This window comes from Syngnathus floridae, chromosome 9 (assembly GCF_059516105.1).
Source record: "Syngnathus floridae isolate MCC-2025c chromosome 9, RoL_Sflo_1.0, whole genome shotgun sequence".
NCBI classification, from domain to species: domain Eukaryota; kingdom Metazoa; phylum Chordata; class Actinopteri; order Syngnathiformes; family Syngnathidae; genus Syngnathus; species Syngnathus floridae.
Window position 1 is genome coordinate 1,554,546 of NC_142421.1, and position 25,626 is coordinate 1,580,171.

General features: G+C 43.9%; 1 protein-coding gene across 29 annotated transcripts in view; it reads right to left on the reverse strand.

Annotated features, from left to right (window-relative positions):
• Window positions 1–16,821: 16,821 nt before the first annotated feature.
• The window catches only part of LOC148392825 (calcium-activated potassium channel subunit alpha-1a), a 99,832-nt gene continuing 91,027 nt past the window's right edge, over window positions 16,822–25,626 (reverse strand). For 10 of the 29 annotated variants that reach the window (XM_088384414.1, XM_088384422.1, XM_088384420.1 and 7 more), the window contains 6 exons: window positions 24,346–24,476; window positions 23,151–23,345; window positions 22,824–22,942; window positions 22,496–22,720; window positions 20,870–20,898; window positions 16,824–19,882 (listed from right to left, as the gene is read on the reverse strand). In XM_088384414.1, coding sequence (XP_088240540.1) covers window positions 19,731–19,882; window positions 20,870–20,898; window positions 22,496–22,720; window positions 22,824–22,942; window positions 23,151–23,345; window positions 24,346–24,476 — 851 coding nt within the window. In that variant the 3' untranslated portion in view covers window positions 16,824–19,730. Of the gene's footprint in view, window positions 19,883–20,869; window positions 20,899–22,495; window positions 22,721–22,823; window positions 22,943–23,150; window positions 23,346–24,345; window positions 24,477–25,626 lie in introns of all 29 variants that reach the window. The other 19 variants (XM_088384407.1, XM_088384406.1, XM_088384408.1 and 16 more) reach the window with 7 other exon arrangements.

Here is a 25,626-nt window from a genome sequence, read left to right on the forward strand (position 1 = left end):
AAATCCATGGCTAATCCTGAAAAAGAAAAAAAAAAAAACAAAACGGTTGCATTCTCAGCATTCCCTCAATAAATGCTTTACATTGACTTCCCGGTGGCTTGTTTGTCACGCCAAGTGGCGGAAGCGAACGACAACCACTCACCATCAGGCTGACACGAAACCCCCCCCCCCCCCCCCCCCCCTTGCCAAATGTATGAGCAAATAAAGTGAGCTCAGCACATGTTAAGGCCTCCTAATGCACTGTAAAACAAGGTTCAACGCGTCGCGTCGCGCCTATCTCGGTCGGGGCTGCGAAGGTGGCCCTGATGCGAATAATATACAGCCTGCCAGCTTCAAGGTTGTGTTCACGTGCGCAACTACGCCGCCAAAGGCCTTGAGAAGACTATTTGACTAAGTGAGTAAATCAGCCGCCTGCTTGGCATTTCTATTACACCGCCGTCCGTGAACAAGGAGAAATAATAACATGCTCTAACCAATCACAATGACTGCACGGAGGCAACAGAGAACCTTGTCTTTGTTATTGTTGTTGTTTACCTGTGGTTTTGTAGTTTATTAGAAGTGCATGTTACATGCTCGTCACGGCATTTTCCACATTATTTACATAATGACATCACAGTTATTAGTCACAGCTCAGATTGTGAATCACATGACCAAACTCGAGATGAGAGGAGCGCCATGATTTGTTAAAATAATTGGTTCACATAAAATATATATATTTTTCCCTCAAAAAGCTATTATTTGTAAAAGCTATTTTATTAAAATGCCTTTTTTATTACTTTAATGTGGTTTAATGCTTATAAAATTTTCAACGTTTTCACTTTTTTTTATGTTTTATGATAAGCCTAGGCTTCTTCCTACTCCTTTTTGAGCAGTGATATATATTGTTTGGTTTTTGTTGTTTTTTTTTTTGTTTTTTTTAATTCTTTAAATCATGTTCAAAATAAAGATTCATACTACTCATATTACATTCGTTGTCTCTTAGAAAAGCCATTTCTCGTTTTTGTACTTAATTGTTGTGTCATTTATTGGACATGCATTGCTTGTTTTGAATCAAGCACTTAAATGAACCTGTTAGCATAATTAATGTGAGCATCCCGAGGGGCTGATGAATATTAATCATTGGCACTGTCAGTTGCATGGCTGCTTTTTTTTATTCTCATAAAATACTGACCTTTACCTAGATCATGATTTTTTATTTATTTTCATGGAAAACTGAATTTACTCTTTTTTTATCCTCATCAAATTCCAACTTTTTTTTCTCTTTATTCTCCTAATGTTAGGGCACCTATAGCCCATCAGGTTTTGTTTTCATTTGAGACAAAGCCACAAAAAGTAAAATTCTAGAATGGTTGCATGTTCTATGAATATGAAATGAGACATTGTCGCTTTTGCAGTGTCACAGGCATCATTAAAACAACAATGACATGCAGTTTGGCAGGAGAAATGCGCTAATGATAGAGAATTGCAGGAGCACGACGAGGCACGCATGTAATGCATGCATGTTAATGTTTACGCCCTGAGGCTTCGGAGGCTTTATTTAACACGACACAAAGCATCAGCCATTGATTTTACACGCTCGACTTCATCAATCAAACATTTGAACGCACATCCCGGGATACATTGACATTTACAGCTTCTTCCTGCACAGCACATGGATGTGTCTGCATCCATGTGCATGTGCGTTACAAACTACAAAGACATTGTATATCTTTATGATTAAAAAAAATGTACTTGTAACTAATGACCCTTACAAAAAAATGAAATACATTTGAAAAAACAATTGTTTTCCTGTCATGACCTTGTGAAAATGAATACAACGTTTCCCAAATTGGTTAATTCTCAAATTTTATTCTTGCAAATTATGACCTGATTCACACAAAATTGTTTCAAATTCATCCGTTCAATGACCCAATTAATTACTTGAATTCAGTGAATAAAGAAACAAGGAAGAAAACACCAGACAAGTTTTAACATAAATGTTTATTAGAAATAATAATATTAAAAGTGAATTTCAAACCAGCAATTTAATGTGAAATTGCAGTAGATATATTGGATGACAATATTTAGGCGTATGTATGCATATACGTTATTTAAAAACTACTATAAGTGTTATATACTATACACCAGTGTTTACCAGCTCAGTGGCCTTGTGTTTGAGTGTCCGCCCTGAGATTGGGAGGTTGTGGGTTCAACCCCCGGCCGGGTCATACCAGTGACCATTATCAAAATGGTACCCATTTCTTCCCTGCTTGGCACTCAGTGTAAGGGGTTGAAATGGGGCTCCGCTGCTGCTCACAATCATTGGGACTTGTAACATATAAAATTAAGATGACCCAAAGAGAAGCATAATCTCCCTGTTGTTGGATAACGGCGCATCCCTTCATGCAATGAAGTTAGCCGTTAGCTTGGAGAAAACGCGCATAAAAAAAGTGGTGTTGCAGTGAATGGGTCTTTCTTTCCTTGGCAAATCGTACATCGACATTCTGGCTTACATAGTTCACACCAGGAGGGAGACGCAACACGTTCACCGACTGATCCGTTGATGCACGGGGGGAAGGAAGGCACTTGACCCCTCGGCTCGTTCGCGAACGGGAAAGTCAGGATACATTCCCTCACTGATCCGTTCTCGCGATGAACTCTCTCTCTATTCTATTCTAAATGCGAATCACTCACTCACAAATTCGTTCGTTGGTGAGCGGGAAATGCAATTCACGAAAAAAGGTTGGGGACCACTGATCTTTTACTATTCGCTTGTGAGTTACTCCATAAAACCATATAGATTACAGGCATTATGAGCGAGGCTTCCATAGTGTAGAGGTTAGTGCTCTGAACACTCACCCCAGCGACCCGGGTTCGAACCTCACTGGGGCCTCAAAGTTTTATCATAGAAAATTTGCAACACAGTTGCCCGTGTGCTGCCCCATATAACCATAATAATGATTTGCTTGTGAGCTGATCCGTAAAACCATATAGATTCCACCTAAGGTAAGCAAGTGTTCCATAGTGTAGTGGTTAGTGCTCTGGCCTCTCACCCCAGTGACCCGGGTTCGAATCTCAGTGGGGCCTCAAGCTTTTATGATTGAAAAATTGCAACAGTTGCCCTTGTGCTGCCCCATAAAACCATATACATTCCACTGAAGGTAAGCGAGTGTTCCATAGTGTAGTGGTTAGTGCTCTGGACTCTCACCCCAGCGACCCGGGTTCGAATCTCAGTGGGGCCTCAAGCTTTTATCATTGAAAATTTGCAACAGTTGCCCTTGTGCTGCCCCATAAAACCATATACATTCCACTGAAGGTAAGCGAGTGTTCCATAGTGTAGTGGTTAGTGCTCTGGCCTCTCACCCCAGCGACCCGGGTTCGAATCTCAGTGGGGCCTCAAGCTTTTATGATTGAAAAATTGCAACAGTTGCCCTTGTGCTGCCCCATAAAACCATATACATTCCACTGAAGGTAAGTGAGTGTTCCATAGTGTAGTGGTTAGTGCTCTGGACTCTCACCCCAGCGACCCGGGTTCGAATCTCAGTGGGGCCTCAAGCTTTTATCATTGAAAATTTGCAACAGTTGCCCTTGTGCTGCCCCATAAAACCATATACATTCCACTGAAGGTAAGCGAGTGTTCCATAGTGTAGTGGTTAGTGCTCTGGACTCTCACCCCAGCGACCCGCGTTCGAATCTCAGTGGGGCCTCAAGCTTTTATCATTGAAAATTTGCAACACAGTTGCCCGTGTGCTGCCCTATATAACCATATAGATTCCACCTAAGGTAAGCGACTGTTCCATAGTGTAGAGGTTAGTGCTCTGGACTCTCACCCCAGCGACCCGGGTTCGAATCTCAGTGGGGCCTCAAAGTTTTATCATTGAAAATTTGCAACACAGTTGCCCGTGTGCTGCCCTATATAACCATATAGATTCCACCTGAGGTAAGCGAGTGTTCCATAGTGTAGTGGTTAGTGCTCTGGACTCTCACCCCAGCGACCCGGGTTCGAATCTCAGTGGGGCCTCAAAGTTTTATCATTGAAAATTTGCAACACAGTTGCCCGTGTGCTGCCCTATATAACCATATAGATTCCACCTAAGGTAAGCGAGTGTTCCATAGTGTAGTGGTTAGTGCTCTGGACTCTCACCCCAGCGACCCGGGTTCGAATCTCAGTGGGGCCTCAAAATCTTATCATAGAAAATTTGCAACACAGTTGCCCGTGTGCTGCCCCATATAACCATGCACCTCCCTAAAGCTTTGGGTTAGGGTTACAGCTAGGTTTAGGGTTAGTTTTAGAGTTAGGGTTAGGGTTAGAGCCAGGTTTAGGGTGAGAGTTAGGGTTAGACTGGGGTTAGGGTTAGGGTTAGAGCCAGGGTCAGGGTGAGAGTTAGGGTTAGACTGGGGTTAGGGTTAGGGTTAGGGTTCGTGTTAGAGCTAGGGTTAGGGTTAGAGCCAGGGTCAGGGTGAGAGTTAGGGTTAGACTGGGGTTAGGGTTAGACTGGGGCTAGGGTTAGGGTTTGTGTTAGAGCTAGCGTTAGGGTTAGAGCCAGGGTTAGGGTGAGAGTTAGGGTTAGACTGGGGTTAGGGTTAGGGTTAGGGTTCGTGTTAGAGCTAGGGTTAGGGTTAGAGCCAGGGTCAGGGTGAGAGTTAGGGTTAGACTGGGGTTAGGGTTAGACTGGGGCTAGGGTTAGGGTTAGGGTTTGTGTTAGAGCTAGCGTTAGGGTTAGAGCCAGGGTTAGGGTGAGAGTTAGGGTTAGACTGGGGTTAGGGTTAGGGTTAGGGTTCGTGTTAGAGCTAGGGTTAGAGCCAGGGTCAGGGTGAGAGTTAGGGTTAGACTGGGGTTAGGGTTAGACTGGGGCTAGGGTTAGGGTTAGGGTTAGGGTTTGTGTTAGAGCTAGCGTTAGGGTTAGAGCCAGGGTTAGGGTGAGAGTTAGGGTTAGACTGGGGTTAGGGTTAGGGTTAGGGTTCGTGTTAGAGCTAGGGTTAGGGTTAGAGCCAGGGTCAGGGTGAGAGTTAGGGTTAGACTGGGGTTAGGGTTAGACTGGGGCTAGGGTTAGGGTTAGGGTTAGGGTTTGTGTTAGAGCTAGCGTTAGGGTTAGAGCCAGGGTCAGGGTGAGAGTTAGGGTTAGACTGGGGTTAGGGTTAGGGTTAGGGTTCGTGTTAGAGCTAGGGTTAGGGTTAGAGCCAGGGTCAGGGTGAGAGTTAGGGTTAGACTGGGGTTAGGGTTAGACTGGGGCTAGGGTTAGGGTTAGGGTTTGTGTTAGAGCTAGCGTTAGGGTTAGAGCCAGGGTTAGGGTGAGAGTTAGGGTTAGACTGGGGTTAGGGTTAGGGTTAGGGTTCGTGTTAGAGCTAGGGTTAGAGCCAGGGTCAGGGTGAGAGTTAGGGTTAGACTGGGGTTAGGGTTAGACTGGGGCTAGGGTTAGGGTTAGGGTTAGGGTTTGTGTTAGAGCTAGCGTTAGGGTTAGAGCCAGGGTTAGGGTGAGAGTTAGGGTTAGACTGGGGTTAGGGTTAGGGTTAGGGTTCGTGTTAGAGCTAGGGTTAGAGCCAGGGTCAGGGTGAGAGTTAGGGTTAGACTGGGGTTAGGGTTAGACTGGGGCTAGGGTTAGGGTTAGGGTTAGGGTTTGTGTTAGAGCTAGCGTTAGGGTTAGAGCCAGGGTTAGGGTGAGAGTTAGGGTTAGACTGGGGTTAGGGTTAGGGTTAGGGTTCGTGTTAGAGCTAGGGTTAGGGTTAGAGCCAGGGTCAGGGTGAGAGTTAGGGTTAGACTGGGGTTAGGGTTAGACTGGGGCTAGGGTTAGGGTTAGGGTTAGGGTTTGTGTTAGAGCTAGCGTTAGGGTTAGAGCCAGGGTTAGGGTGAGAGTTAGGGTTAGACTGGGGTTAGGGTTAGGGTTAGGGTTCGTGTTAGAGCTAGGGTTAGGGTTAGAGCCAGGGTCAGGGTGAGAGTTAGGGTTAGACTGGGGTTAGGGTTAGACTGGGGCTAGGGTTAGGGTTAGGGTTAGGGTTTGTGTTAGAGCTAGGGTTAGGGTTAGAGCCAGGGTCAGGGTGAGAGTTAGGGTTAGACTGGGGTTAGGGTTAGGGTGAGAGTTACGGTTAGGGTTAGGGTTTTTTTTTTAGAATTTTTAAAAATAAAATAAAAACTGCCGATGACCTTGATGGTAGGTTTTTTTTTTTTTTATTTTTTTTTTTTTTTGTTGGTAGTTTGTTTTAATATTTTTTTTTTTTTACCATTTTTAAAAATAAAATAAAAGCATAATGACCTTGATGGTAGTTTTTTTTTTTTTTTTTTTTTTTTTTTTTTTTGGTTGGTAGTATGTTTTAATATTTTTTTTTTTAATATTTTTAAAAATGAAATAAAAACTGCCAATGACCTTGATGGTAGTTTTTTTTTTTTTTTTTTTTTTTTTGGTTGGTAGTTTGTTTTAATTTTTTTTTTTTAATATGTTTAAAAATGAAATAAAAACTGCCAATGACCTTGACGGTAGTTTATTTATTTTTGGTTGGTAGTTTGTTTTAATATATATTTTTTAATATTTTTAAAAATAAAATAAAAACTGCCAATGACCTTAATGGTAGTTTATTTTATTTTTGGTTGGTAGTTTGTTTTAATTTTTTTTTTTTTTAATATTTTTAAAAATGAAATAAAAACTGCCAATGACCTTGATGGTAGTTTTTTTTTTGGTTGGTAGTTTGTTTTAAAAAGATTTTTAAATTTTTTTTTTAAAACAAACTACCAACCAAAAATAAAACAAACTACCATTGTCATTGGCAGTTTATTTTATTTTTAAAAATATTTTAAAAAAATATTTTTAAAACAAACTACCAACCAAAAATAAAATAAACTACCATTAAGGTCATTGGCAGTTTATTTTATTTTTAAAAATGTTAAAAAAATATATTATTTAAACAAACTACCATCAAGGTCATTGGCAGTTTTTATTTTATTTTTAAAAATATTAAAAAATATATATTAAAACAAACTACCAACCAAAAATAAATAAACTACCGTCAAGGTCATTGGCAGTTTTTATTTCATTTTTAAAAATATTAAAAAAAAAAAATTAAAACAAACTACCAACCAAAAAAAAAAACTACCATCAAGGTCATTGGCAGTTTTTATTTCATTTTTAAAAATATTAAAAAAAAAAAATATTAAAACATACTACCAACCAAAAAAAAAAAAAAAAAAAAAAAAAAAAAAAAAACTACCATCAAGGTCATTATGCTTTTATTTTATTTTTAAAAATGGTAAAAAAAAAAAAAATATTAAAACAAACTACCAACAAAAAAAAAAAAAAATAAAAAAAAAAAAAACCTACCATCAAGGTCATCGGCAGTTTTTATTTTATTTTTAAAAATTCTAAAAAAAAAACCCTAACCCTAACCGTAACTCTCACCCTAACCCTAACCCCAGTCTAACCCTAACTCTCACCCTGACCCTGGCTCTAACCCTAACCCTAGCTCTAACACAAACCCTAACCCTAACCCTAACCCTAACCCTAGCCCCAGTCTAACCCTAACCCCAGTCTAACCCTAACTCTCACCCTGACCCTGGCTCTAACCCTAACCCTAGCTCTAACACGAACCCTAACCCTAACCCTAACCCCAGTCTAACCCTAACTCTCACCCTAACCCTGGCTCTAACCCTAACGCTAGCTCTAACACAAACCCTAACCCTAACCCTAACCCTAGCCCCAGTCTAACCCTAACCCCAGTCTAACCCTAACTCTCACCCTGACCCTGGCTCTAACCCTAACCCTAGCTCTAACACGAACCCTAACCCTAACCCTAACCCCAGTCTAACCCTAACTCTCACCCTAACCCTGGCTCTAACCCTAACGCTAGCTCTAACACAAACCCTAACCCTAACCCTAACCCTAGCCCCAGTCTAACCCTAACCCCAGTCTAACCCTAACTCTCACCCTGACCCTGGCTCTAACCCTAGCTCTAACACGAACCCTAACCCTAACCCCAGTCTAACCCTAACTCTCACCCTAACCCTGGCTCTAACCCTAACGCTAGCTCTAACACAAACCCTAACCCTAACCCTAACCCTAGCCCCAGTCTAACCCTAACCCCAGTCTAACCCTAACTCTCACCCTGACCCTGGCTCTAACCCTAGCTCTAACACGAACCCTAACCCTAACCCTAACCCCAGTCTAACCCTAACTCTCACCCTAACCCTGGCTCTAACCCTAACGCTAGCTCTAACACAAACCCTAACCCTAACCCTAGCCCCAGTCTAACCCTAACCCCAGTCTAACCCTAACTCTCACCCTGACCCTGGCTCTAACCCTAACCCTAGCTCTAACACGAACCCTAACCCTAACCCTAACCCCAGTCTAACCCTAACTCTCACCCTGACCCTGGCTCTAACCCTAACGCTAGCTCTAACACAAACCCTAACCCTAACCCTAACCCTAGCCCCAGTCTAACCCTAACCCCAGTCTAACCCTAACTCTCACCCTGACCCTGGCTCTAACCCTAACCCTAGCTCTAACACGAACCCTAACCCTAACCCTAACCCCAGTCTAACCCTAACTCTCACCCTAACCCTGGCTCTAACCCTAACGCTAGCTCTAACACAAACCCTAACCCTAACCCTAACCCTAGCCCCAGTCTAACCCTAACCCCAGTCTAACCCTAACTCTCACCCTGACCCTGGCTCTAACCCTAGCTCTAACACGAACCCTAACCCTAACCCTAACCCCAGTCTAACCCTAACTCTCACCCTAACCCTGGCTCTAACCCTAACGCTAGCTCTAACACAAACCCTAACCCTAACCCTAGCCCCAGTCTAACCCTAACCCCAGTCTAACCCTAACTCTCACCCTGACCCTGGCTCTAACCCTAACCCTAGCTCTAACACGAACCCTAACCCTAACCCTAACCCCAGTCTAACCCTAACTCTCACCCTAACCCTGGCTCTAACCCTAACGCTAGCTCTAACACAAACCCTAACCCTAACCCTAGCCCCAGTCTAACCCTAACCCCAGTCTAACCCTAACTCTCACCCTGACCCTGGCTCTAACCCTAACCCTAACCCTAACCCCAGTCTAACCCTAACTCTCACCCTGACCCTGGCTCTAACCCTAACCCTAACCCCAGTCTAACCCTAACTCTCACCCTAAACCTGGCTCTAACCCTAACCCTAACTCTAAAACTAACCCTAAACCTAGCTGTAACCCTAACCCAAAGCTTTAGGGAGGTGCATGGTTATATGGGGCAGCACACGGGCAACTGTGTTGCAAATTTTCTATGATAAGATTTTGAGGCCCCACTGAGATTCGAACCCGGGTCGCTGGGGTGAGAGTCCAGAGCACTAACCACTACACTATGGAACACTCGCTTACCTTAGGTGGAATCTATATGGTTATATAGGGCAGCACACGGGCAACTGTGTTGCAAATTTTCAATGATAAAACTTTGAGGCCCCACTGAGATTCGAACCCGGGTCGCTGGGGTGAGAGTCCAGAGCACTAACCACTACACTATGGAACACTCGCTTACCTTAGGTGGAATCTATATGGTTATATAGGGCAGCACACGGGCAACTGTGTTGCAAATTTTCAATGATAAAACTTTGAGATCCCACTGAGATTCGAACCCGGGTCGCTGGGGTGAGAGTCCAGAGCACTAACCTCTACACTATGGAACAGTCGCTTACCTTAGGTGGAATCTATATGGTTATATAGGGCAGCACACGGGCAACTGTGTTGCAAATTTTCAATGATAAAACTTTGAGGCCCCACTGAGATTCGAACCCGGGTCGCTGGGGTGAGAGTCCAGAGCACTAACCTCTACACTATGGAACACTCTCTTACCTTAGGTGGAATCTATATGGTTATATAGGGCAGCACACGGGCAACTGTGTTGCAAATTTTCAATGATAAAAGCTTGAGGCCCCACTGAGATTCGAACGCGGGTCGCTGGGGTGAGAGTCCAGAGCACTAACCACTACACTATGGAACACTCGCTTACCTTCAGTGGAATGTATATGGTTTTATGGGGCAGCACAAGGGCAACTGTTGCAAATTTTCAATGATAAAAGCTTGAGGCCCCACTGAGATTCGAACCCGGGTCGCTGGGGTGAGAGTCCAGAGCACTAACCACTACACTATGGAACACTCACTTACCTTCAGTGGAATGTATATGGTTTTATGGGGCAGCACAAGGGCAACTGTTGCAATTTTTCAATCATAAAAGCTTGAGGCCCCACTGAGATTCGAACCCGGGTCGCTGGGGTGAGAGGCCAGAGCACTAACCACTACACTATGGAACACTCGCTTACCTTCAGTGGAATGTATATGGTTTTATGGGGCAGCACAAGGGCAACTGTTGCAATTTTTCAATCATAAAAGCTTGAGGCCCCACTGAGATTCGAACCCGGGTCGCTGGGGTGAGAGGCCAGAGCACTAACCACTACACTATGGAACACTCGCTTACCTTCAGTGGAATGTATATGGTTTTATGGGGCAGCACAAGGGCAACTGTTGCAAATTTTCAATGATAAAAGCTTGAGGCCCCACTGAGATTCGAACCCGGGTCGCTGGGGTGAGAGTCCAGAGCACTAACCACTACACTATGGAACACTCGCTTACCTTCAGTGGAATGTATATGGTTTTATGGGGCAGCACAAGGGCAACTGTTGCAATTTTTCAATCATAAAAGCTTGAGGCCCCACTGAGATTCGAACCCAGGTCACTGGGGTGAGAGGCCAGAGCACTAACCACTACACTATGGAACACTTGCTTACCTTAGGTGGAATCTATATGGTTTTACGGATCAGCTCACAAGCAAATCATTATTATGGTTATATGGGGCAGCACACGGGCAACTGTGTTGCAAATTTTCTATGATAAAACTTTGAGGCCCCAGTGAGGTTCGAACCCGGGTCGCTGGGGTGAGTGTTCAGAGCACTAACCTCTACACTATGGAAGCCTCGCTCATAATGCCTGTAATCTATATGGTTTTATGGAGTAACTCACAAGCGAATAGTAAAAGATCAGTGGTCCCCAACCTTTTTTCGTGAATTGCATTTCCCGCTCACCAACGAACGAATTTGTGAGTGAGTGATTCGCATTTAGAATAGAATAGAGAGAGAGTTCATCGCGAGAACGGATCAGTGAGGGAATGTATCCTGACTTTCCCGTTCGCGAACGAGCCGAGGGGTCAAGTGCCTTCCTTCCCCCCGTGCATCAACGGATCAGTCGGTGAACGTGTTGCGTCTCCCTCCTGGTGTGAACTATGTAAGCCAGAATGTCGATGTACGATTTGCCAAGGAAAGAAAGACCCATTCACTGCAACACCACTTTTTTTATGCGCGTTTTCTCCAAGCTAACGGCTAACTTCATTGCATGAAGGGATGCGCCGTTATCCAACAACAGGGAGATTATGCTTCTCTTTGGGTCATCTTAATTTTATATGTTACAAGTCCCAATGATTGTGAGCAGCAGCGGAGCCCCATTTCAACCCCTTACACTGAGTGCCAAGCAGGGAAGAAATGGGTACCATTTTGATAATGGTCACTGGTATGACCCGGCCGGGGGTTGAACCCACAACCTCCCAATCTCAGGGCGGACACTCAAACACAAGGCCACTGAGCTGGTAAACGCTAGTGGAGTGGTTCTTAACTTGGGTTCGATCGAACCCTAGGGGGTTGGTGAGTCGGCTTCAGGGGTTCAGCAGAGCTGGTATGTCATTGCCCCCGGCCCCTGTGCAAGCAACTGTGGGCTGCCGGTCGAAATAGCTGACTGGTTAGTGACTTGGGCTCTTGCTCGGTAAGATCTTGGTTCGATCCCAGGTGCGTGAAAATACCTAGGTGTGCTTTTGTTGTGCAAGTAACCCTTTATTTATTTATTTAATTTATTTTTACCTCGTGTAGTGTACCTATTGAAGTGTCCATGAGGTGTACCTACACATATTGTCATGTAAAGCAGTTAACCAAATGTCTGATTTTTATGTTTTAATTGGTGAATATAAAAACAAGGAATAAAACACCAGCCAAGTTTTAACATAAATGTTTATTAAAAATAATATAAAAATAAAAATATTAAAAGTAAATTTCAAACCAGCAATCCAATGTGAAATTGCAGTAGATATATTGGATAACAATATTTAGGCGTATAATATATATATATAATAATAATATATATATATATATATATATGCATCCACGTTATTTAAAAACTACTATGTGTTATACCACTATAAGTGTTTACCAGCTCAGTGGCCTTGTGTTAGAGTGTCATGCCATTTTACCATGTGACTTACCTATGTTATTTAGGCAAACCCGATTGTGGCCTTTCAGTGTGAATACTGGAATTACACTGCACCATATTCCCCGCGAGCATAAACATCTTTGAAGATTTTTTTTTTCTACATTTCATATGAACATACTCATCAGTGTGACCTGAGGGATGCATGTGTGTTTTGCAACCAACATTCCCACAGGGAGCGATGGAGGAAGGCAATAAGGATGACATTGACGCTCACCAGCCCGCCTTGCCGACTCCAGCTGGTGACGAATGGCCATCAGAAGGTGAGCGAGGGTCCGTTCTCTTCAAAACATGGAAATCCCACCTCGGGCCCATCTCGGGAGGACATCTGCCAAGGCACAAATTAAATCCTTGAATCATGAAAACCGTGTTGAGGCAAACGTGGTGCAATTTATGGAACTCATACACAATAAGTGGTCAATGCAATGTACGTAATGTTAAGGCAACATATTGAATTGCATTTGTCTTCTCTACCGTCTTGTATTTTACGAGAAATTAATATATTAAAAAATACTATTCTTGTGGATGAAATACTGCACAATCTAAATGACACAGATACTGTTTATAATAGAAAAGAAGCCCAAAAGCTACGTAGCTACTCCATCTACATGAGACATGATTGGTGCTGTAGCTACTGTAAGATAGATGGAGTGATAGACGTTGCCGAGCGAGCGAGTGCGAGTGACTCGCCAAGAATAGAGACAAATAAGAGTCTGATAAAGTACAAGAACAGATTCCACTTACCTCTAAGTTCAGACATTGATGTTTGAGATACTTTGAACAGTAGCCCCTCATAATAATAATAAGCACATGATGATTTGATGCCAATAGCACAAATGTATTGATTACTATGAGACAGAAAGACCTGCCTGAGCTCCAGGCTTATTATTGCTTGTTAGTCTTGTTTTTGTGAGTAAAGCGTAAAGCTTCACATGAGAATATTAGCAGTGGGTTTATTCCCACTAGGCGGGATGAAGATTCCGACCTTGCCTTGTCTTTGCAAACATTTCTTTCGATCAGCCTGCTATTCTTTCACAATGAACGGCAAAGTTTCTAATATTACAAGCGATAAGAACGTGGAATATTTTACAAAACTATAGTCCTATATTTCCCCAAAAAGTAAACATGACTTTTCTACATGGAGGAGCAAATTGTAGTCCAGTCTCTTCGAATGGACTACAATGATGACAGTCTGTTTGTTTATGATTATTTCCTGCCCAAACGAATTGCCCTCCCTCCTTGTTCTTTTACGCCAAGATAGAAGACAAGGCCGAGAGAGAAGGATTCATCAACATCATCCGCACACAAATTACAAATGGCAGCAAAGAAGAGAGAAGCCCCGCCCCCGCGCCTTTGTTCTTCTCCTTTAATTCTGTTAATCGCCCCCAGGTAAAGATTAGCTGCTCTTGCCAATTACATTCAGCCTCAAATGTTGCAGCTACAAGGTCACTTCTTCTTCTTCTTCTGCATCACGCACGCACACACTCACACACATCTGTCTTTTTGTGGGCAGGATTGACTTGTCATGTACTTCTAATAGGCAGCACAGGGAATCATTAGTCCACCTCGCCTCTCTGACTGATGGCTATTTCACTCCAATCATCGGAGCCGCGTGCGCGCACATACGCACAGACACGCACGACCAAGCCTCACACCTCCTCCTTGCCACTATTGACGGAGCGCGTCGGAGCTGAGCGGAGACGTCTTAATCAAGTTGGACACAGCGGGCATTGATTTGACAAGCTGTTGTAATGACCTCCTTGTTTTGCTAAAGGATCACTGTTTATCTGGGCCACGGCTCATGTGCTGGGCATGCCTCATCGTCATGGAAACCATGATCACGGCTGATTGGCGGGCCTCGGTGTCTTTGGACCGCCGCTTGTCACACACGCATGCAAAGATACTATACAGTGGCACGGTGTAGCCGTTTGGTCAGACTTTTCTCGCATGCTTGAATGTGACAAGTTAGGCCATGCTGATGAAGGCGGAAGAAACCGCCGAAACATGTCAGGTAATGAACCTAAAACAATTTGTTTGATATAAAAGAAACCAGTGAAGTGATTGAAATAAGAGCTTATTTTGCAGCCTGCTACTGACTGGAGAACTTTGTGTCGTCCTGCACTCTCTATGCAATCGAGGCTTTTGCTTTAAATTATGTACGATGGTCATCTCAAGCGTGCGCAAACAGGCGAAGGTTGCTGATGTCGTCTTTTTTAGGGATGGCTGAAAACCTGCTATTTGTTTACATGAAACGGCCGTCATTTGTTATTTCAGCGACCTCCTTCAGGGAAAGCCTCAATGTGACACCGTGATAAGGCCCAGAGTGTTCCTCAACCTCACCCCCCTCGCACAGAGCAGGTAAGTCATTACTTTTAAAGGCGCACTATCTCCAAGTCACAGAAGGACACGTTGATAGCAGAATAAAGTACACAATCGTAAATGTTTATGCAGTATTTCTCTGCGTATGATTGCATTTTTATGGTTCATATTGTGATACGGCGGCTTGTTTTTTGCTGCCATCACCCGTGCAATGAAAGGCGACGCCGAGGGGGCATTTGGACGTCTCTTTATGATACAGGGAGGAGTTGGAATCTCTCGCTCGACCCGCGCGGTAAACACACGGCCGAGCTAAGCGGCTGATCAATCAATTTCAGAGAGATCGATCGGCATCAGTTCCGCCTGCATGCGCACACCCTGAGCCACTTTATTGTAAATTAATCATTTTGAAAGCATCTCACAGAGGCTTTGAGTGTGTCCGTATGTGTGTGTGTGTATTAAGAGGCTTCACTAACAAGCCATCAGTTCCCACTGCCTGAAAGCAAGCTTATCTGAGCACAAAAACAAGCACACAAATAAAACTAAAACAAAAAAAAACTAAAAGGATCGTCAGCGTGCACGTGCCAAAGTGATTAAAGTTGCGTTGAAGTCGATTAATCGATGATGTCATTAATAACACACTTGGGTGGTTACCATTTTTCCTCCTCACACCTTTCAATGTCTTCATCAAACACCTCCGCCTTGTGTTGTGACTGCTGCCGCGCCCTCGTCACCTTGTCCGCTTTTGACGACGCGTCTGGCGAGGGGACGCGTGCCGAGCCCCTCGACCCCCCCGAGCACGCTCACCTGGGGCTAACTGTGTTTGCACATTAGAAAGAGAAATGAGGACAAATGCCAGGCCGGCTGGCGTTTACATCCTCCCGCCGTCGACTGCCTCTTTGACGGCAGAGTGTGAAATTGCTCACGAGATGGAGAGTCTTGATGTAAGGGGGAGGGGGGGGAAGTCATCATAACACCTCCAAATTGGTGCTGCTGGTGACGTTTGAAGAACTCCCGGCGATGAACGAGTAGCCTTGACACGGGTGACACCTTGCTCGGTGCGCTTCATCTCCAGGCACCTTATATCTGTATGACGGCAAGGTGAAAGCAATCTTTAATGTTTATCTTAGATACATTTAGCTCCAATCTAACCAGTGAATTCATCAGGTCCAGAGCTAGCAAACTCCACATAACACAGTTGACCTCAGAAGTGTAAGGTAGATATTTTAACTACGACTTGACCCTGCTGCCATTTTAGTAGCAAACTCCTGAGCCCCGTTTTCCTGGATCTTTCTTATTAAAAGCTCCAAAGAAACAAAAAGTTCTGATGCTGCATCATATGTAAAGCTAATGCTGATGCACGGCCTGATCCCCCCTCCACACACACACACACACACAATTTCATTCCCGGACATTACAGTTGATACTTGCTGACTGACAGAGTTGACAGCTGAAAGTGATGGAGCAGCTAATAACATGTCACTATACGTAAATCAAGACTAATGCCGCAAGACCGTCTGTATTGGCGGTGGCTCAGAGCGAGGGGTCACCAAGGAGCCCCTGCGTCGTCCTCCCTGCAGCTTGGGGCTTGGCGGTGTAAGCCGATGATATTTTACATTTAACAGTCAAGGTCAGACAGTGCAATCTATCAGCACCTGTCATTTAAGGGGAGTCAGTGTGAAGCTGTACACTGACATTTCTCTGACCTTTATAAACTCATACCACACCGGCATAGGAATTCATAATCCTGTTAACCAGAACGTACAATATAACTATGGACATAGTTATCATTATCATATACTGTACACGTGTCATTATTACGAAGGTCATCACGTGACGAAACGTTAGCTTCAACGTGGGTAGGTGCGAGGTATGTCAGAAATGTTTCAGGACTGGTGTCATTAAGAGATATGTTTCAAACCCATTTTTCAATGAAATTCCAAAGTCAAAGGTCAAGTTGATCGCATTCCTCCTTCTTGCCAGAGGGCCACACAAAAGGATACTGCGACTTACTTCTTTGAGTACACGACAAGAGCTGACATGCTTCAACGCATTTGGTCACAACGCCCTGAGCACCTGACGGTTCCTGGCCGATAAGAACATTGCCATGCAGGAGCAACCTCCATTCTCCTCTGACGTGGATCTGTGTGAACAGGTTCAAGAGGGTGGACAACATTGCTTTGATGGTGATGCCCAAACTTACATTTGGCATTTAAAACATATCGTTTGTGACAGGTGTTTTTCCATCTTACATTTGAAGCTGGCAGTGAAAGAACAGAAAAGTCTGGGTTTTTTTTCCGGTTTAGAACACAAATACATCCATTTTAATTTGAGAAAAATACAAAAAGAAACCATGTACAATCTATGTACAAACATTTTGTACAAGACAGTATATTTATCAGCAGATTATATTTGACAGAGTCAGGTAGATCAACTCAGCACCATCAAAATAATCCATCATGTCTAGACCACATCCAAAACAAATAGACTGCTTTGTCAAACTCCCGATTTGCTGCGGTGGACGACGACGACGACAACGTGATGCCTGAAATCCTTCTTTAAATGATGAAAAGAACGACAACAACAAGAAAAAAAAATGCAATTTTCAATGCATTACTTAAGACTTGAGACCCAACTCCAGTCTCTGTATGTGTGATATATTAGAGCTAGTACAACTCCCAGCAAATAAGTTAATCTAACCATTCCTTTACAGCAAAAATAGATCAACTCATGAAGTGCAATGTACAGTCAGTCACATGATCGATCGCTTAAGTGGACAACGTGTGCATCGTTCAGTCATCTGTACTGTAACTAATACCAACGAAATCCGCCTAATGCCACTTGTCGCGAATAGTTAGGCTTGACCCGGGCCCTCCTCTTGACCTTTGAGCGCTGCCTGGCACTGCACCGGCATAGAGGCGCAGATGATTTGGATGTTCTCCACACCGGTGCAAGACAACAACGTCACAGTGGAAAATGAACACATTTAAAAAAACCGAAACAAAAAGCGAGCTTGTGTCCCTGAATGACTGAAGGATGCTCATCTACAACTCGTCATGGCACTTCAAAAACAAACATAAAAAGAAACATAGACCAGACGCCTGACAAGGAGACGCATTACAAAAATAAAAAGCCTCACAATCAACAAAAATTCAGACAAATATTGCATTAATCGGTGTAGTCATGTTAAATACGGTTTGCAGCATAAAGCGTGTGATATTGTGATTATATTTAAGAACCTCAGAAGAAAAGAAAAACATCTGTAAACAAAAAGACGCCCAAAATGGAATGTTAACGCTGTGTGAAGACGGGGGTCATAAAACGCAGGGAAATTAAGGATGTTCTCTCAGATAACCACATTGGTGCTAGCTTGCCATCTTTCAATCTTGATTCCATGTTGCTGCTATGATCAAATAGGAATCCAATTTCGGAATATTCTCTTCTTTTTTTTTGTTCTCTGTGAAATCTATTTGCTACAAGTGTGACGACGATGTGATCACAGTTCAAAGTTCACTTCAGGACAATGTGCATGAGGCTTCAGTATAGTTGCACCACAGCCAATAGACGGACATTAAAGCTTTTCCTGGCGTGCTTTTTAGCTCCGATAAAAGAAACGAGCGTCTATACCGTATAAGTAGATGGGCTTGAATTTACACAAACACCGACAGCACAATATCATGTTCTTTTCCACGTATGACTTCGTTTACAGCCTATAGACGAGAGACGCGGCAACAATTTCTCTCTTTCTTTTAAATTGTATTTTGTCAAATCAACCAAAGAAATGAACACAAAAAAGAAACATACACAGGCACACACACAAAAAACAACCGACGTGGTCACACTTTGCAATAGTGTGCACTTTCTTTCGTCTTGGGACCTAATTTAGGTCAAACACATAAGGTCGTTCGGTCGGAGGAAGCGACGCTATCATCTATTATTGTTATTAGTCTTGTAGATATACTATATTTCCATCTATTACTCTTAAACCGTTCGTTCAGTCCGCATGTTTGTAGCTAAGGGTGCTTTGTTGAGCTTATTCGTCCGGGTAAGCTTCAGTTTCAGCTTGTGCAGAGGCGAGCTGCCAGGCTGAAGATGGCGTCGTTAGCGAGTTAAAAAAATACTCTTTTGATAAAAGCATAGAGCGGGCGGGGCAGAAACCAATGATATGTACTCGTCTGTTATTTTGCCTCTAATGTGAAGGCCGGATGTTTTGGGAAATGGAAAAACCACCAGCCGTTGCATCTCCGCCCAACCAGGTTTGAGCTTTTCCTTGAGCAGCACAGCGCAAAGCAGCTTCACTCCTGAGAGTGTTTTTTTATTTAATCGAGGCGGTCGACATCTGGGATTGGCGACGGAGAACATCCGAGCGCCGCCGTGCCAACCCCGTGCCAGGCAGTCTCTAGTAGGTCAGAGGAGGACCCGGTTGGCGCCCACTTTTACGCGATACGTGGCAATTCCTTTTTTAAATGTATTTTTTGTGATCCCGAAAGCTGCTGCTGCTGCTGCTGCTGCTGCTTTTGTTGCTCAAACGTGGTCGGGTCACGGTTGGGATGCAACGTCTTTCGCATCGACCTTCCGAGGCTACTTGGCTGTTTCTTCATTCAGACGAGCCTCCGGATGAAATGATTTGCATGATAGCCCCCTTCATAGTCACAGTTCCTCGTTAACATCACTGTGTTATCATTTCTTCTTTTCTTTTTTCTTTTTTTTAGTGCAAATAGAACAGAAGTACACAAGATGGAGAACCGTGAGCCCGGCTGGCTGGAAGAGTCGCATCCGGTGGGATCTTTGGGGCAATGACGCGAGCCTCGTCCTCCAGTAAGCTGTCACCCTTAGTCAACTATTGCAAAGCGTTACAGGAAGTACTTTTTCTCCTTCTCTCCCTCTCTTGTTCGCTCTTGTCGAATCTTCAAATAATAATTCCCAAAAAGTGCTAAGGGGGAGGTGGGGGGCTGTACAATGCGTTATCTGATTGTCATTATGTACATCTCTATTGATACATCAATAAATAAAACAATGTCCAAAGAGCATGGAAGTAACATTAAAGGTATACACATAGCAGGGCCAGTTTGGTTTCCTGTCCAGTTCTTATTGTCCTCGTCATCATCACGACTCCAAGACGTCTGCTGAGCGAGTGAGCGAGCGAGCCAAAACGTTAAAAGCGGTTCAGCATTCGTCTTCGACTTCTCGGATGGGGGGAATTAGACTACTCGTGGATTTGTACTGGTTGACTTGGTTGGCCATGTGAGTGCTCATGGGCTTGATCTGAATGTTCCGCGGGTAGGCGTTGTCCGGTTCATCTGTAAACCATTTCTTTTCTAGAGACAAGAACAAACGAGGCGACACAGACACAGAGAGACCAGAGGTAAGTCGGAAGAAGAATCACGTTGTAGCAATGCAAACAGCCTCAGTTGAAGGGATGGATATTGTGGTCAGCATCAAAATCGTGACAACTATAAGATATAGCCAGAAATATGACTGAACCAGCCCGATAACTTTAACTTCAACTTTTTTTATGTAGAACACGATTTGTGTGCATGTGGCGATTCATCTGTGTGGGCTTCACGTAGGTCGCCAGGTTTTTGCAGCCACGTGCGCGACATTTGATGTGTGGCGTCGCGCCCGCGGTGGGGCAAAATGTCTGCCGTCTCCTCACTTTGGACTTGTCGCCTCAAAGCAGCACATCAGGTGCGCTGCTTTAGGAGGAGAGGGACTCGTACCACTCGCATCTCCTCCAATTTCAGATCGGTCACGCCTCCTACTTTCTCAGTGTGACCAATGGCTCGAAGCTGGCCGCAACCCCCTCCCCTAAAAAAAGTAAGTCCCACGGCTGTTTTAGGAGGATTTGAATCAACGTGACCTACATGCGTCATTCGCCCGAACGGCGCTACAAGTCGTCTGCGAGCAACAGATGTGCAAACACACAGCCCTCTCACACATTGCTAAACATCTTCAAGTGGAACGGGAATGATAAGAGGGGAGCGATAGATGGCACGACAAAGCCACGATAGCAGGGCGAGTTCATACGTAGACGAACCAAAAGAAAGGAAGTTTGTCAACGTCATGCATTGCAGAGATGGGCTTGGGTGGTGAGGATGAGGAGGAGGAGGAGGAGGAGCGGGGGGAGGAGGGAGGCGCGGCAGCAGTGTTTGCTTTCAAGCAAAACTGAAAGTGAGGCATGTATCCAAGTGAAGGTCGTAAATAAAAGCAAACGCCCCGCCCGCATCATAACGACGTCCGCAGAGGACGCGGTTATGATCCAACGTCAAGGTTGCCAAGTCATGCAGAATCGTTAACTTGCATACCTGGGCCCATTCTATTCATCCTTGTTGCACTTCAGAGAGAGAGGCGAGCAAGCTACGGTAAGTGAGTGAATATTTACAGTCTACACAGCAAATACACAAGGGACAGACCACTAAAGTCACATCATACACGCTCACTTGAAGGCCTTACCAGAGCTTAGAAATGAGTACAATTACGTTTACAATGCAGCTGACTTATCTGCATGCTTTTCACAACTGTATCTCAGTTGTACAATGATACTTTAACTTTCTAGGAGTACCAGGGCCACACTAAATAGAAAAGAGAAAAAAAAAGGGGAACAAACAGAAAGCACCATTTTAAATTTGATCATTTTATTCTTGTAAGAGTCTGACTTTAAATTAGCTATAATAATAATAATAATGAAAGGTACATGAATTTGTAAAAATGTCTATGTTTTATGATCTTTTTATGTTAAAATTATGAGTTAACTTCCAAAAATGTGGCAATATTTTGTCTTGGATTTTTAAAAATATTTTATTCTAAAAAAAAAAGCACCTTTTTGACGAAATAAATGTTTATGTAAAGCTTTATTCTTTTGAGAGTTGTTTTTTTGTCTTGCTCAAAAATATGATTCCCCTTACTCTAAAAAAAAAAAGAATTACATTATTGTATTATTTATTATTTAGATTTTTCTTTCAATGTGGCCCTGAATGTAATTTAGTGGCAACAGTCGGCTTATCTCGTATAACAAAACAGGAAGTGCCTGCTAACATGCAGTGAAGCACCTTGAACAACAAATGTCAAACACAGCTCATGAGCGATGATATTTATCTACTTGTGTTTTTAAACTTGCACAAATACCAAAATTTCAGCAAGAAAACAGGCAAGTGATATTATGTAGTCCCCGCGAAGTAATCACTGTCCGGGCACAGTGAGGAATCCTGGTAAATGTAAATGACAAACACCAGTAAGCACGATTTTTTTATACTTATTTGACAATTACTAACAACGTAATGGCGTGTTAAAAATGTTTTGGTGTCTCGTAATAATAAATGTTAAAGAGTCTACCGGTCCAAGAATGTCGCAGAATGGTTAGTGTTGGACTGGAGAGGTTTCACATTATTAGAAATGTCTTTGATAGAAACAACATAAGAAACATGGATTGATCAGTGATTCTTAAAGCTCCCTCTCGTACTACAGGAAAGACTTACTGAAATAATTTTTTGGACATGTAGCTTGTTTGACCATGGATCCAGTCTCCACTTTTCAAATCCTCCCCAAATTTAGACTGGACCATAAACTTCGCAGGGAGTACAATGCCTCATAAAAAAAATTTGAATTGTCTTATGATTACTACTAAATAGTCACGAAAAGGACAAGACAACAACACAACAAGTACACCACTATTAACAACCATCAATGTGAGTGTAGTTTTGCACTTTTAGGCTACTTTCCAACCGGGGTTACACGAACAACGATAAATTTGTGAGTTCATGTAATGTTGTGATGACACAGTGGATATGACTATGGCAGAAAAGCATAAGCAAGGAAGCAGAACACAACAAGCAAGAAAACTCACAACACACAAACCCACCCAGACTACAAATAAATCACACATATAAAACGTTGAGCTTGCATGCATTGGATGTTCTGTGAAGGGCACATACTTTTGTTTGTCGCGAGCTTCCCGGGTTTTACTGCTGCGGTTCTGCCGGTTGGAGGCCGTGACGGAGTGAACGGACGAGCTCTTCTTGCTGGAGGAATGAGAGGAGTGGGACGAGTGGGACAAGCTGGTTCGGGACTGGCCAGCGTTGTGGTCGAACTGCATGAGGCAGAAGATCAAGTCTGTGGGCACCAGCTCAAACTCGTACGGTGGGTTGGTGATCACATATCTGCACAGATGACAGGATTGTTCGGATCACGCTTAACAAATGGCCGCCAACGGGTTGGGCCTTCAGGCCTGGCAATGGCATCATTATATAGTTGAAGTGTTACCGTTTTGTACACTGGCTTGGTATACTTAGATGAGCGTCTCTCAATCTGTAGATTCCAAAACACAGCATGTTGTACGTTTTGAGTGCTTTGCAGAACAAATCCCCATAGCAGCCACCGTCCTGGTGAGAACACACAAAGGCACGTTAGAATGGTCACATCATCTTTACAGCATCGTGGCGAAAAGCGTTCCGCATCCACCAGAAGCTGCTTTGCGTGATGGCTGGTGTTCACATGGGATTAAGAACGGCGACTGGCGGAGGGAGGCGTGGAAACGCACGCTGCCGGCTAGTGCCAAAATGTGTCATCTCCGCTTAAACAAGCTCTTACCCCCAAGTCAGCGAAGGGCCCGTCGTAGAGGGCGAGCTGGGCGACGCGACACCTGTCTCTGTTGGCCAGCGTCTGCGGCGTGCTGTAGCCTCCACGCAGAGCGTTCTCCTCGGCGAGGAGGGCCTCCAGCTCTGGCGTGGCTCCTCCGGTGACCAGAGTCCTGATCAGTGTGAGGATGTTGTCATTGAAATAAGTCTGGGGAGAAGACGGAGGAGGTTAGATACTTCGACGTTTCAGTTGTGATGGGAAATAGACCGGCCGTTCGGGGACACTGCTAAAATTCCCAACGACAGTAAATGTTTGTATGAAAAACACCTGCAATTTGAAATTTTCAGTATTCAACATTTGCAATCATGAAGGTAAAAAAAATAGCCTCCATCACGCTGCAGGATGTATTGTGATTTAGGGCTAGCTGCACTCTGCCTTCACAAACATGGGACATGACTGCACTCTGCGGGCGTCAGCGTCTCCTGTCCGTCAAGCCCATCACGTGCCGCTTTTGGCGGCGTGCGAAGACAGTCGGTGTCAGTCGGCAGGCGAAGCCGAGAGTGGCAGCTCCTCTCGGCGGGCCCCTGACAGGCCTGCGGAGCCTCATGATGGATGAGCACTGTCCATTAGCCGCCTTCACCTCTGACCGCCGCCACGCTACAGCTGATGCCCACTCGACTCGCCTCCGCGCAGCTTCTCTAACCCCTCGCTCACTAAGCGAGCCACTGGAATGAAGCCATCACGACACCGAGTGGAAAAACACACTTGGCCAGGAGTGGGGAAAAAAAAACGAGGTGTTGAAGGTTATATTTTCTCCCCGCTTGCCTCTTTTTTTTCCCCCCCTGATCTTTGACGCGGCGGTGGCATTGTCAGGAGATGAAAGAACGTTCGCGAGGCCTGTTAAAGTGGAGCTGGTGTCAGTGCCATTACGCTAACATTCCGTACTTGCTTCATTAAAAGACTCTAAGTTGAATTGAGACGACTTCAAATGAGGAGCCATGCCAACTATCTGGCTTTGATGTCAGTGAAGCTGGCAGATGTGTCGGATCAATGTACCAGCAGCTCCAGCTTCTTGGTGCAGTCACTGAAACTTGAAGCTCCGATAGCGCTCCCCAAACAGAAAATTGTGAATTCCCCCACTTGATAAACCAACAGAATGAACCCAAAAAGGTTATACATAGATACGATCGTGTGGATTCCTACTCACAGCGCTCATCAGGGAGTCGAGGACGCTGATGGCGAAGGCGGTGCCGCAAGCAAAGGGCTGAGTGAGGTACAGCTCAGTGTCGGGGTCGTCGTCGTCGTCTTGGTCCAGAAACTGAACATTTGAGTCGTTGACTGGGAGGACGCAAAAGTAGCAGAGTTAGCCGCAACATGCAGTGAAGACTTGAAGACAACTTTTTAGCTGGCCTCTTCTAAATCAAAATGGACATCACATGAATTCTTTTAAGCAGAATCATGTGCTGTGTCCCAGCTCATCCCTCAAGGAATAAAGCAATTATAATAAAGTTGTCATTTCATTTAAATACAGTAAAATTCACTCAAATGTATGTGTGATTTTAAAATTTACGTCAAATGATATACAGTTGTCACACATACAGTATAATTGTGAGTATACTGTAATTTCACTCACTGCTGTAATTCTGTCATTATCAATCAATGTATGAATGGTGAACCTTTGAAAATAAGCTACACAATATCTCATGCAGTAAATTAATTTCAAAAATCAAGATGTGACATATTGCCTGGTGTCATAACCATTGTAGAAGTCCACTGTTGAGTGATATTATGATTTAAAGCAAAGACATACAATACATTTATTGTAAGGATAAAATGAAAAACAACATCACCGCCAATAAATCCTGATGACATTTTTTTTTTACACGAGACTTCAACAATGGCCTTCGAAACGTCCAAAATCCATGCACACCAAATGTCATGCTAGTTGTCTTGAGCTGATAGATGTTCTCTCACATCATCACTCCTCACACATTTACCTGAACCCTGAAAATGAATGTTGTCATCACACTTTTGATAACAATAACAACAATAATTGTCGTTTTCTCCCCAGTACCGTGGTTCAATACCTGCAATGAGTCTAAAAACAAGCATCGCGCTAGAGCTAAGGAAGACAGTTTGAGCTTTTTTTGCGTTTTATTTTGAAATCTGATTTTGTTGCAGGCTCCCTGAGTGCTGGGGATGTCAGTCAAAGAGACAAGAGGCTGATGCAAACAGGCCGAAGACGTGAATTGGGGGGGAGGAGGGTTTGGACGTGTGAGTGTGGGAGGAGGAGGAGGAGGAGGGATGAGAGGTGTTGCTATGAAAACAGCCACAAGGACAGAGTGAACATGATCAAAGGCCTTAGCGAACACAACTGGAGGGCGGGATGAAAAAAAAAACAAAAGCAAAAAAAATCATTAAAAAGAAAGGGCGCCAAACAAGACAGTCAATTTCGACAAGAAGGAAGAATAAGAATGTGTTCAAAGTG